This window comes from Phoenix dactylifera, chromosome 10 (genome assembly GCF_009389715.1).
Source record: "Phoenix dactylifera cultivar Barhee BC4 chromosome 10, palm_55x_up_171113_PBpolish2nd_filt_p, whole genome shotgun sequence".
Classification (NCBI taxonomy): domain Eukaryota; kingdom Viridiplantae; phylum Streptophyta; class Magnoliopsida; order Arecales; family Arecaceae; genus Phoenix; species Phoenix dactylifera.
The window spans coordinates 3,439,322-3,452,234 of record NC_052401.1 but is presented as its reverse complement, the minus strand read 5'-3'; the positions used below and the strand labels follow the sequence as shown (position 1 = coordinate 3,452,234).

The 12,913-nt window shown below is 37.1% G+C and overlaps 1 protein-coding gene across 1 annotated transcript; it reads left to right on the top strand.

Moving 5' to 3' along the window:
* The first annotated feature begins 7,529 nt into the window (after window positions 1-7,529).
* On the top strand, window positions 7,530-10,943 carry LOC103711045 (alcohol dehydrogenase 3-like). Its single transcript, XM_008797018.4, has 10 exons — window positions 7,530-7,664; window positions 7,780-7,916; window positions 8,061-8,107; window positions 8,460-8,785; window positions 8,874-8,956; window positions 9,218-9,293; window positions 9,639-9,700; window positions 9,871-9,966; window positions 10,065-10,226; window positions 10,533-10,943. The coding sequence occupies exons 1-10, from the start codon at window positions 7,628-7,630 to the stop codon at window positions 10,647-10,649; spliced, it is 1,143 nt and encodes a 380-aa protein (XP_008795240.1). The 5' UTR covers window positions 7,530-7,627; the 3' UTR covers window positions 10,650-10,943.
* Window positions 10,944-12,913: the final 1,970 nt, after the last annotated feature.

Here is a 12,913-nt window from a genome sequence, read left to right as displayed (position 1 = left end):
ATTATTAGTATAAATTAATTTCTCATAATATAACATAATATTAAATTATTTAAAATAACATATTAATGTATTACAATGTAATGTAATATAATACAATATTTATAGTATAATACAATAATAAAGGTATAAAATATTATAATTAATATTATAAATTAATTTTCCATAATATAACATAATATTAAATTATTTAAAATAACATATTAATGTATTATAATGTAATGTAATATAATACAATATTTATAGTATAATACAATAATAAAGGTATAAAATATTATAATTATTAGTATAAATTAATTTTTCATAATATAACATAATATTAAATTATTTAACATAACATATTAATGTATTATGATATAATATAATATGATATTATATTTATAGTATAATACAAAAATAAAGGTATAAAATATTATAATTATTAGTATAAAATAATTTCCCATAATAATTTTTCATAATTTCTCATAAAATAATTTTTCGCGGTCCAGGGGCTCTTCTTCGTGGTCCACGCTCGAGGAGGACCTCAGCGTGGGCCGCGAGGTTGATGATAAAAAAAAAACAATAGATTGATTTTGGAAGGTATGGAAAAGGATTAAAATTTTTTTCTTCTAAAATGTGGTTCAAGAGATGCATACAAAAATTGAAAAGAAAAATACATTTTTTTATGGAAGGGAGTCTGACGGCTTGGGTTCTTGGCTCCAGCAGATTTTTAGGTTTATATAGAGATAAACTATGTAATTATGTTATTTTAATATGGGCATTTTTGTCAAAAATACAGCTTTCCGAAAAAGCTAAAACAGCTTCCTCCCAAAAGCTCCAAATTGGAGCTTCCTCCCAAAAGCTGTTTTCAGCTTCCCGCAAAAGCTGAAACAGCTTTTTGAAAAAATTACCAAACACAGTTTTTCATCTAAAAGTACTGTTGGAGGGCCAGAAAGTGCTTTTTGGCCCTCCAAAAGCTCTCCAAACAGGGCCTTAAACATTAGAAAGGCTTATCTACTGCATCCCATATAAAAAGGCTTTCCCTTGTCCATGTTATCCATCTCCCACGTCAAGGCCTCATCAAGAAGAATTTTCCACACCAAGTGGCTCAGTTATTGCCGAGGGGTTCTCGACGTGACCATCCTCCCTCCTTTGTCTTCTTCGCCACAAGTCTCTGTCTCGTGACATGACTTTTCTTAGGAAACAAACACTAAAAAGAGAATTACGTTAATTTTATATGTTAACACGAGTGGTTGTGCATTGAATTCGACCTCTCATACGTCATTTTTGCCCAATAATTACTTTAATAATAAAACATAAAAATATCATTTGGTCCCTCACCTTGCCGTTTCAAGCCACACCCTCACTCTCTATCGCATTGATCCAATCTCTTAGTGCCATCTAAACCATGGTCTAGCCTCTATCACTGTTTTCTTTTTTTTTCGAACCGCGGCGCCTCACACACAAGGAGTGTGATTGCCGCCAACAAAATTAGAAAAAATAACTTAGCACAAAGAAAAAGGAGTAGACACGTGATTCTTTTAGATGAAACTACTGAAGTGATGAGCCGCGTAGGAGGCAATTCAGCTAGCTGCACTATTTGATATGTGTAGCCTAAAAGGAGTCACACATTCTTCCAAAAGTTTGCATATGTCGTGGAGCAGCGACATTTCATCGGTAGCGCAGCGCCGATCCCAAATGCACTCAATCATGATAGTCGAGATGGATGCGGTTCGCACCCAAAACGATCAACGTTGTCATCTTCTCTGGCTCATACTTGCTATTTTGTGGACTACAGCACATGAACGGCGGCATGTTCATCTTTTAGGTGGGAGCCACCCCTTTCTTAAACCCTTTTTTTTCCCCCCACACTCTCCTATAAGCAGGTACACATTCTTGAAGTATAAACAACTAGCAGAACAAATAAGTAGCAAGAAGCACTCTGTTCGACCACATGCACACCGATTGGAGCCTATTGGCAGGCGAAGGAAAGCCATGTGAAATTCTCCAGTGTCTTGAACTAAGCCATATAAAAATAAAAAAAAATATAATTAAAGGCATCACTATTTTGTATGTTCCGTAGGTTCATTATCCCAACTAGTCCCCACCTGATGGCTTTTTTTTTTTTGTTAAAAAAAAGAGGGGTAGGGGGGAGGAAGGGATCAGCCCACCCTCACGTAGCAACCTCCATACACTGGGCCTCCACCCCGCCAGGAGAATGTTCGATACGGGCGGACACCGTTTTACTCACATCATCCCTACCTGAAGGTGAGTACGTCACACCTGGCACCACTAAGCTACAGGTGGAAGGAAAGCATGACCGCCAACGAGCCAACCGGACGTGGAGCATCCAGTCCCCGAATTTAATCGACGCCCACACCTTTCAAACCCGGGCAACCCGGGCGAAATTATCGCCCTCTTACCACCAGGCTACCACCTTGGTGGCTTTCGAAAACAACAATTGTTAAAATTTGTTATCGAGAAATTATATCCTAACTTAGGTGCACCATGTCAGCACATCACGTAAATCAAATTTTTTGTTTCTATGAACTCCATTTATCATGCACCCTCCTTACATCATCTCTGATAGTTTTCATGGTGCACCGCTGATATGGTGCACCTGGTGTAGAGTATAATTTCTCCTATGATATTTTCCATTCAAGAATAGCTATGGAAGAGATTATGGTGCCTCCTATTAAAAAGTGATGCTTATTGAAATGGACTTATCCTAGCAAGTGGGCACCTTAGAAGTGACATTAGGAAAGAGAGCTCTAAAATATCTCGAAGCATCTTTTTATATGTAAGGGGAGATTCCTATGTAGCTTGAAAAGAAATAGATCTTATTAGAGATGACCCATGGTAGTCGAGTGGTACATGGTGTCATGAGATAAGATTCGATTGTTTTTTATCTGAACGCGTTAAAGTCGTAAATATCGTTGTCAATCACTAGAATCTTGGGATTGTCATGTTGGAAATATCTATTGGGTTCAAATTCAAAATCTCTCCTCATATGCTTCAAAAAAAAAAAACAAAAAACCCATAAACAATATTTGCAATATCGATCAAATACACGACTCAATCAACTTTTTGTTGAACACATCAAGATCTTTGCTATGGTTCATTGCATCAAGCCGTAGAGCACTCCAACTTGCACTTAAAATTGCATCAATAGCTTACCTATTAATGGTGTGTCATTTGTCTAGAGAACAACAATGTTGGACATTGTTTTCCGTCGGCACAAAGGTGCTAATGGTTTTTATTCACATCAATCGTGATCTATTTCAATCACTTCATATGTCGCCATTCTTTGTCCTTCAATCACATCTAGCTTTTGGAAAAAACGGCTACTGCAAGGGGTTTTTCTTGGTGTCCCTTCTAAAGTAGATGTGGATGGATAGCCCGGGGATGATTTCTTTGTCTTGGAAATATTGGATAATTCAGTTATGTTGTGTCCCATTATGGTAATAGGTGGTTTAGAAAATGATTTACAGGGGGATTTCATATCTTCTCCACATGCTATTTGGCATACACCATTCTATCTCCGGCATCTGGTTCCTCAATCTAATTGACTAATGAAGGCTTGGATTTTTTTTTTTTTGTTACCAACCATTCGGAGGACCACCTATGGGTATGAGAAACGGAATTGCATGGTGCGCTCCAGAATGTTTTGTTTTTTTATTTTCTTGGTTGTATCTGTATACGTTATATATGATACTTTCATTTTAGCCAAAAAAAAAAAGGCTTGGATTTCTTAATATCTCCTCTAAAATTAGATTGTGGTTCAGAACCAAGCTAATATTAATCTTAAATGATCACCGAACTCGATATGAACTACTTTAACTATTATAAGTAAGATTGGACAAAGGTCAAGAGCGAGAACCGCTATATCAAGAAGTCAAATTATATATCAAACTTCTAAAGATCATAACCTGCTCATATGACGACTAACGCTCGATTGAAATATTTTTTTTCTAAATTAACTTTTTAAAACCTACGACATGACATCACCTCCGAATGGGGTCATTCAACTAGAGATCAAGCATAGTTCCATTTATTGGGCCCTAAAACGAGCCGGTCAAATAATTTTTTTTTTTGAAAAATACTTTAACCAGACGTATCTCTCAATCCAAAAAAAAATGGGAGAGTGATAGAAATCAATGTACGAGTCGAAATCTATCTCATATAAGATTTTAGTTTTTATGTATTTATTTCTACTAGCAATATTTATTCTTGAAAAGCTAGTCCGATTTAAATTAGAAAAGGACTTTGACTCGATTTGTATAAGAGCGGGCCTCATTATTATAAATAGAGGCTATATATTTATAGTTTATAAATTATCAATAAAAGAAAATGGGATCTAAATCCTACTGTCAATTTTTCCACCTTTTTAAATTTTTTGAAAGATTCGAGTCAAGGTCATGAAAAGTTTTTCTTCTCCTTGATCGGATCAAATATAGATAATTTATTTTAGAATGAGAGTCTAAAATGATCTTTGGCATGTAGAAACAAACAAGCAAATACACAAAGGCAAAAAGTAGACTACTCTACGACTGAATCATTTTTGGTCGGTAAAATAGGCCTAAGGCGAACTAGGAGGGATTTGCCTTGGTCATCATTACAGGGGAAACGCCAAGGTACATATTTCTTCCATTGGAGGAGTTGATAAACTAAAATGAACTAAAATGACTATGAAGTTTGGAATTTTCACATGTACAAGAGGATATCTCTTTTAGTGTCTATTACATTTAGGGTTACAAATGGGTCAGATCGGGCTGGGTCTTGAGTGACTCTCATCGGACTCGGTTTCTTGTTCGAGTCCTAATTTTAGACCCATATTTGATCCGGTTAAAAATCGGGTCAGGTGCATGCCTACAAATTTTGATCCGACGAATCATTTGGGTCGGATCGGATCCATCCTACAAATTTTGACCATCATTAGATTTCAAAAAAAAAAAATGCAAACTAAGTTAACCCAAAAAAAAAGAGTCGGGTTGGGTTCGAGTCCGAGTCGAGCTTGGGTGGACCTGATCTGATCCAAAAAAATAGAACGGATCCAAATTTAGGACCTGTCCCAGCCCTGCGGATCCTAAAATTTGGGTCGGGTCAGATCTTACGCGAGTCGGGTCGGGTCACGGGTCGATCCGACCTATTTGCAGTCCTAATTACATTTGATGTCTAAGACTGGGTTGGTCTACTTCGTAAAAATACATGATGAGACATGAATCAGGGAAAGCATTGATTTAGCCATGTTTCTTATAATTTTCATGCGCACGAGCTTACTTTTACACCATTACATCTTTTCTCTCACTGCGTTCCAAAACTCTTTTGTCACTTTCACTAAAACATAGGTCGAATGTGTCCGAAGAAAGAACCTAAATTGCCTAATACGAAGGTAATTAAACAGATTCTAACAGTAGTAGCTAATGGCTTAAAGTACTCGGAACATTCTATTACAAGAAATAAGCTATTTTGGTCATACATACTTAAGATCAAAGGAATCCAGGTATCTTTCTTTTAATGATTATTTCCATCTCATAATGCTAATCAGCACAGACTCTACTTTGCATCCTTACAAGATTTTATGTTACAATAATTTCGACAAAAATTAATTCTTGAAATCTTCCATGCCTGCATATTAAATTCCCTTTTTTGTTATATTGATATAATTTTTTTGTAAAATTCACTATATATATAAATCAGTCATTCCACTAGTTTTTATTGACAAAATTCTAATTATGATCAACCTAGATTGCAGGAGGACAAAAACAACAATGAAGGAACACCATATTAAGAAGTCGGCTAAGAACAAAAATCTCTGAAAAATATGAAATTGGCATGTGAGAAAAATATAAGCAAAATATTTCATCATCATCGAGATTGAATCCATAGCGATCATAAATTGACTTAGCGACGATGAATTCTAGATAAAAAAATTTGATGGATGGATGATAACTGTATGTTTTTGTTTTCTCTCTTCTTTTTTTAAGAAGAAGGAACCGATGATAGATGCTGCGGAGGACGAAGAAGATTCAAATCTATTTTCAATTGGACTAAAACATCTTACAATACACATCTTCAATTCACCATGTCACAATGCAGTGTCCAATTTTGCCTAGGAGGCAAGGTGCAACCGGTCAACGCCAGCGGCGAGACCAGGAGGCCCTAGAACCGGCCGGCTCCGAATACCGGGGGCGGTTTCCGGTTTCCGGTTTCAGACCATGGTTTTAGACCTTGTGAACCCTCTCCCGCTCCCCCCATCCAAAAGTCCGAATCAAAGCTCAGCAAATCTGTCGCCGTGATACGGGAATTCGTAACTGGAAATTGTGGGTCCTTGAGAAATTATGGGGAAAAATCAAGCTTTTTTTTTTTTATAGATAAAATTGGATTTACCATGCTAATCCAGTAAAAATATATATCTAGCAATCAAAAAATAATATAAATATAAAATAAAATATATATATATATATAGAATTTTAAGAGAGTTTGATATTTTTCAAGCCAAAAAGATCAATACAATTGCCGACTAAGTTACGTCTTTTGCTGTGTGAGATTCTTGTTTCGAATCATTCTAGTATACTCATGCTCATCTTATCCCAATATATGTATATATATAGATATAATAAAATAATAATTTAGTAAATTTTTTTTGGATAAAATTGTATTTATCATGCTAATCTAGTAAAAATATATATCTAGCAATTAAAAAATAAAATATATTTAGAATTTTAAAAAAGTTTGATATTTTTTGAATTACGTGTATAGAGCTCTCGAGTAGGAGTGGCAAAATATGACCCGACCCGCCAACCCGACCCGTGTTCGACCCGCCATAAACAGGTTTGGGTTTGGCCTAAACAGATTCGGGTCGTAAACAGGTCGACCCGTTTAACCTGTTTATTAATTGGGTCGGATACGGGTTTTAGATGTCTGACCCGTTTAAACCGTTTAACCCGTTTAACTGTTGGGCAGGTTAAACAGGTCTAAACAGGTTAAACGGGTTAAACAGGTTAAACAGGTCTAAACAGGTTAAACGGGTCTAAACAGGTCTAAACAGGTCGGGTTGGGCAGGTTAAACAGGTTGGGTTGGACAGATTAAACAGGTCTAAACAGGTTAAACGGGTCAGGTTGGGCAAACAGGTTAAACAGGTCGGGTCGGGTTGGGTAAACAGGTTACCTGTTTATTAAACAGGTTAAACGGGTCGGGTCGGGTTACCTGTTTAATAAACAGGTCAGGTTCAGGTTTGTAATTCCTGACCCGTTTAATAAACAGGTCGGGTTCAGATTTATAGTTTTCTGATCCGATCTGTATTTGACCCGACCTGTTTATGCCTGACCCGACCCGATTGCCACCCCTACTCTCGAGTGAGTTGCGTCTTTTATCGTGCATCATTCGGAAGATTTTCTTCGGAAAATGTTATGGACACTCATGCTCATCTTATCTCAATACATATAAATATATATATATATAATAAAATAGTAATTTAGTAAAAAAAAAAATCAAAGTCTTTGACCTCTCTCTTGGCTACATATAGCGGAGCCACCACCCGGCTTTCTCCAACTTTGTTGTGCAAAGTAGCCTGAAAGAGTGATCTGATCATTGGAGAGGGTTTTGAGGAAGAGAGAGAGAGAGGTATTGGAAATTGAGGGGGAGGTGATGGCAAGCACTGCGGGTAAAGTCATCAAATGCAGAGGTTTGTTCCATGTTACTCACCATTCAGAGACTGATTTCTAGTTTCCAGTAGATCGTAATGCTTATTATTATTATTATTATTGGTGATGAAGTTTTGGTTTTTTTTTGGAATGCAGCGGCGGTGTCTTGGGAGGCGGGGAAGCCGCTGGTGATGGAGGAGGTGGAGGTTGCGCCGCCGCAGGCGATGGAGGTTCGGTTGAAGATCCTTTATACTTCGCTCTGCCATACCGATGTCTACTTCTGGGAAGCTAAGGTAATCTATTGGTGTTATTAGGAAAAAAAAAAAGTTTTCTTTCTTTCTCTTTTATGATCGATCTCCGAGTCATGATTGAATGAGTGATTTCTGTGTTTTTTTTGGATTGGATTGCTAAAATGATGATAATTTTGAATTTTACAGGGCCAGACTCCTGTCTTTCCTCGGATCTTTGGCCATGAAGCTGGAGGGTATGACTTCCTCAACCTTATCATTGCCATCTTCTTTTTTTTTTTTGTTTCTTCTGAACTTTGTTTATTGCAAGTTGATACAAAAATTTCTTAAGAATTTTGTCTGTTTACTTTTCGATCCATGGCATATTTGCCTTGATCCTGTCATCGAGAGTTATGTGAAATTGAAAAGCACTATTTTTCAGAGAAAATTCTGTTTTTTTCCTGAAAGCTTTGCTATCTATGTTTGCTATTTCTGTTCATGTTGGAACAACCCCTGCTTTATTATTATTTTCTTTTTGAAATTTCATGGTCAAGATATGTACTGAGTTTTTTTTTATCGATTATTTTTATTATCATTTGGTGCTCTTAGGATAGTAGAGAGTGTTGGGGAGGGTGTGACTGAGCTTGCACCCGGAGACCATGTCCTTCCTATATTCACTGGAGAATGCAGAGATTGTGCTCACTGTAAGTCCGAGGAGAGCAACATGTGTGATCTCCTCAGGATAAACACAGACCGTGGAGTGATGATCCATGACGGGAAATCGAGGTTCAGTATCAAGGGAAAACCCATTTACCATTTCTTAGGAACATCCACCTTCAGCGAGTACACAGTCGTCCATGTCGGCTGTGTTGCCAAGATCAACCCCTTGGCTCCCCTTGATAAGGTTTGTGTTGTTAGCTGTGGCATTTCAACAGGTGAGACACCAAGGCTGTCATATACATAAGATTTCAAGATTTAGATATAGTGAGGATTCTAATCTTCTTTTGAATTGTTGTTCTTAAGGGTTCGGTGCGACTGTTAATGTAGCAAAACCACCAAAGGGTTCGACAGTGGCTATTTTTGGTTTGGGAGCTGTAGGTCTTGCTGTGAGTATCATTCTCGTATCGTTTTTCTGTATTTAGTGCTTGGAAACTTCATATAAACTTGAATCAGCACCCGCTTCCTAAATGCTACATTGCCGCTGTTCTGAAAGCATCTGCATCGCTTTAGCTGCACCTGCAGCCGCTCTTGCACCTGCAACCGCACCTGGTTCTGTTGCTGAGGTCTGGCCTTCTGTTTCTTCCTTGTGGGCATGTGTTAATATTGTGTTTTGGCTTCATTTTTTGATTGATCCACTTCTATTTCAGGCTGCAGAAGGAGCTAGAGCTTCAGGAGCGTCAAGGATCATTGGTGTTGATGTGAACCCCAAGAGGTTTGAGGCAGGTGAAACAACTTCGCCTCTTAATCATTGAATCCATATTACTGCATCAATGAATCTAGTTCAGGCTAATTTAACTTTTAGCGATTTGTGAACAAAGTTTTTTTTTTCCCCCTGAGAATTCATTTGATGTAGTTCTACTCTTAGTAGCATAAAACTTCATATTGGGCAAAAATACACTCAGAGTGTTCTTAAAATACAACACTTGCTCTTGCTATTGCACTTGCGCTGCTCTTATTAGTTAACGCTTACTCATAAATGTTGATTCCAATATTTTGTGTGGGCATTTGATCGATACTAGATTTCTTTATAACATGGTGCTAAAAATCTCATTTTCTTTTTTGCACCAGCAAAGAATTTTGGTTGCACGGAGTTTGTGAATCCAATGGACTATGACAAACCACCCCAAGAGGTTTGTTTCTGGACATGATAATACTTCCTATGTGGTGATAAAGGCCTTCATTCCATGACACCTGCTATATTATAGAAGTTAAAACTATATTATTGGAATCAACTGAACTGATTGTATTGTCTCAAAAAGAATGTAGATGATTGTAACTAGAAAGATGGAATATTTTTCAGGTGATTGCTGAGATGACTAATGGTGGAGTTGATCGAAGCGTTGAATGCACCGGCAACATAAATGCCATGATATCTGCATTTGAATGTGTTCATGATGTATTCTCTGACTCCCTTTACATACTTGCAATTCAAACCCTGTGGTCCATAAATTGAGGCTCAGATATAATAGCAATCTGAAAATGTTATTTCCTCAGGGTTGGGGTGTTGCTGTACTGGTTGGGGTGCCTCACAAAGAAGCTGAGTTCAAAACCCATCCTATGAACTTCCTCAACGAGAGGACTCTTAAGGGAACCTTCTTTGGAAACTATAAACCGCGCTCTGACATTCCTTCGGTCGTTGAGAAGTATATGAACAAGGTAAACAAATGATTCTAATTTCTCTTGCTCAAATTGTATTGCTCTGTCTTGCTTAATGAAAGTGATTAGGCTCTGCCTGATCATTCTCAAAAATCTCTTTCTTAATGTATTTGTACTAATGGCTAAAAACGGTACTCCTAATGGATAGAGATTTTGAGGCCTTAGGTTTAGCTAACAAAACATGACGATTTATTGTAAGATTCTAGAGAAGTATATTTGTCTTCTTTGGTCATTAGTCTTATTGCAGATGTACCTCTAATTGGATTCTTACCATCACTACTATCCCATGTTGCATTGATGGTGCAGGAGCTAGAATTGGAGAAATTCATCACTCACAGTGTACCTTTCTCCGAGATCAACAAGGCCTTCGATTTGATGCTCAAGGGGGAAGGCCTTCGGTGCATCATTCGCATGGAGGGTTAGAGCAGGTTTACACCTTTCTAAAGCCACTCTGGAGAGAAAGAAACTGCAACATGAAGAATGTCCTATGCCATGCTAATCTTAGCTTTCCCTTTGTGTTTGAAATAAAATAGGCAACTGAGCCTGACTGTGAGATGAGCTCAGTCCTTATCTTTTATGCTAGTTGAATAAAATTTGGGTCGCATAATCTCTTTGTCTGTAATTCGCTTGCCTTTTGTTTCTTACGCGATGTGAGCTTCTTCTGGAGATTATGGGGAGACAGTTATCTGTTCTCATTTGCTGCAGCTCTTTCTCCTCTGTTATTTTTGGTTTGGAATGATCCATATCACTTTCTCCTCTGTCTGCTGTATCTCTCGGCTTGTTCTGCGCCCAGCTCTCTTGTGCCACAGTGTCATAGGGGATGCAAATACCAAAAGCTTCTATTGTAACCTGATACTTTCTTAACCTTTTTTTTACTAAAATTTTGGGTGGTGTTTTCCTGCCTCCCTTTCAGTCAAAACAAAAAAAAAGGTTATCTTTTCTCAGTTGTTACCTAAGCTTCTCTAGAAGGGCCTGATGAAACAAATGCTGGATTATTCTATTGATGGTTATCCAGAGGCATCTTCTAGTGTCATTTTTGATTTGGATTTCCTTTAACTGGTCCTGGGTTCTTTTAAAGGAGAATAAATCTCCATTCTACAATCCCACTACAGAAAGTGACATGTAGTGTATTGAGAAAAGGTCTTCACACATGAAGGTATCATGAGCCAGACAAGTTAGTGCAGGTGGATTTATGCAAGGAAACATCACAAGGTGGCTTGACTCTTTTGGTCGATAGTCATAGTGCCAAGATCTATTCGTCATCGACAAACTTAAGTTACTACATTTCTAGATATATAGGCCCTCCCTACTCCTGGTCTCTTAAGTCCCATATTTTCGATTGGATTTAATCTTCTACCAGGCTTGGCTCTAGATGGATTCCCTGCTCTTGGGCTTTTGTTAACAAACAAGAGTCTCGAGCAATTTTAATGAAATATTTCTTAGGTTTCTCTAAGGGCATTCTTAAATAAGAATTGTACAAAATAATGATTTATACAAGTGATTAAAATAAATAAACGTTCATCTGCATCATTAAGTGGTTCATTGTGTTTATTGTATGTATTCGACACCTTGTAGGTTTACCTATTAGGTCTTCATTTTAAGATCCAATGTTTTGTTTCAGAATTGCTCTTATGTGCCCTCCATAAGCCTATTCTCTCTCCATTATAATGATAATTTCCATAGAATTTGCAGTGTTATTTATCCCGTTTCCTTTAGCAGTAAAACAGTAACCTTATTGATAATTTCCAAATGAGTCTGTCTTTCAATGACCTAGCTGTAACCTTAGAAAAAAGTTCCAGTCCCCCAGTACTGAGAAGTGGAGGAAAACAAGGTTCTAGTTGGTCAAGAAATGGTAATATGAGTTTGTAAGTTTCCACTCAAGTTCTATAAGGCTTCTGCTGGGTAACAAGAGTTAGATAAGACACATGGAAAAGGGATCAATAGATGTAGAATGAAACAATAAACCCTCTCAAAGAAATTATTATCATAGTCGAGCAATATCAGCATGTTGGCTTGGATGCAAGTCGTTCGTTTCTAGCTCCTTGATCAAGCCTCTAAAATTTATGATGTACTTGCAGTGAGCCCAATATGTGGAATCCACCTTATAGTTAACCTTGTCACGCCCCAGATTCAGAATATAACATGGCCATACTACTGAGAGGTACAGTCCACTAGAACACGAAGCTAACATTACTTTTAGCTTTCAAATCCATCATAATAAATTATAATAATTAAATGTCTAAATTTCATCATCTATTAAATAAAACCAATATTGGTTCAGAGCGTCTAAATCTAACATCAATACCAAACCCATCACACTCAACATTCAAAAAATCATTAGCTACAAATTATAGCCAATACGAAAATTCTTCTACAAAATCGCCAAGCTTGCTAGTGCGAACTTTAATCTTAGACCAACCTTCGTCCCTACTAATCCTATTTGCCTGGAGAGAGAAAAAAAATAAAAATAGAGATATATGAGCGATACAGCTCAGTAAGTAAACCTTTACTACTTTACTAAATCAAGCATAAATTTTCCATGTCAATGCATCATTTAAGAAAAATAAAAGATATTCCAAAATAAGTATTTCATAACACAGTATATTAAAAACAGGTCATAAGGCAAATCATGAAAGAACAAATCATCTATCTTTCATAAACATAGTGTCAAGTTTGAAATTAAAATC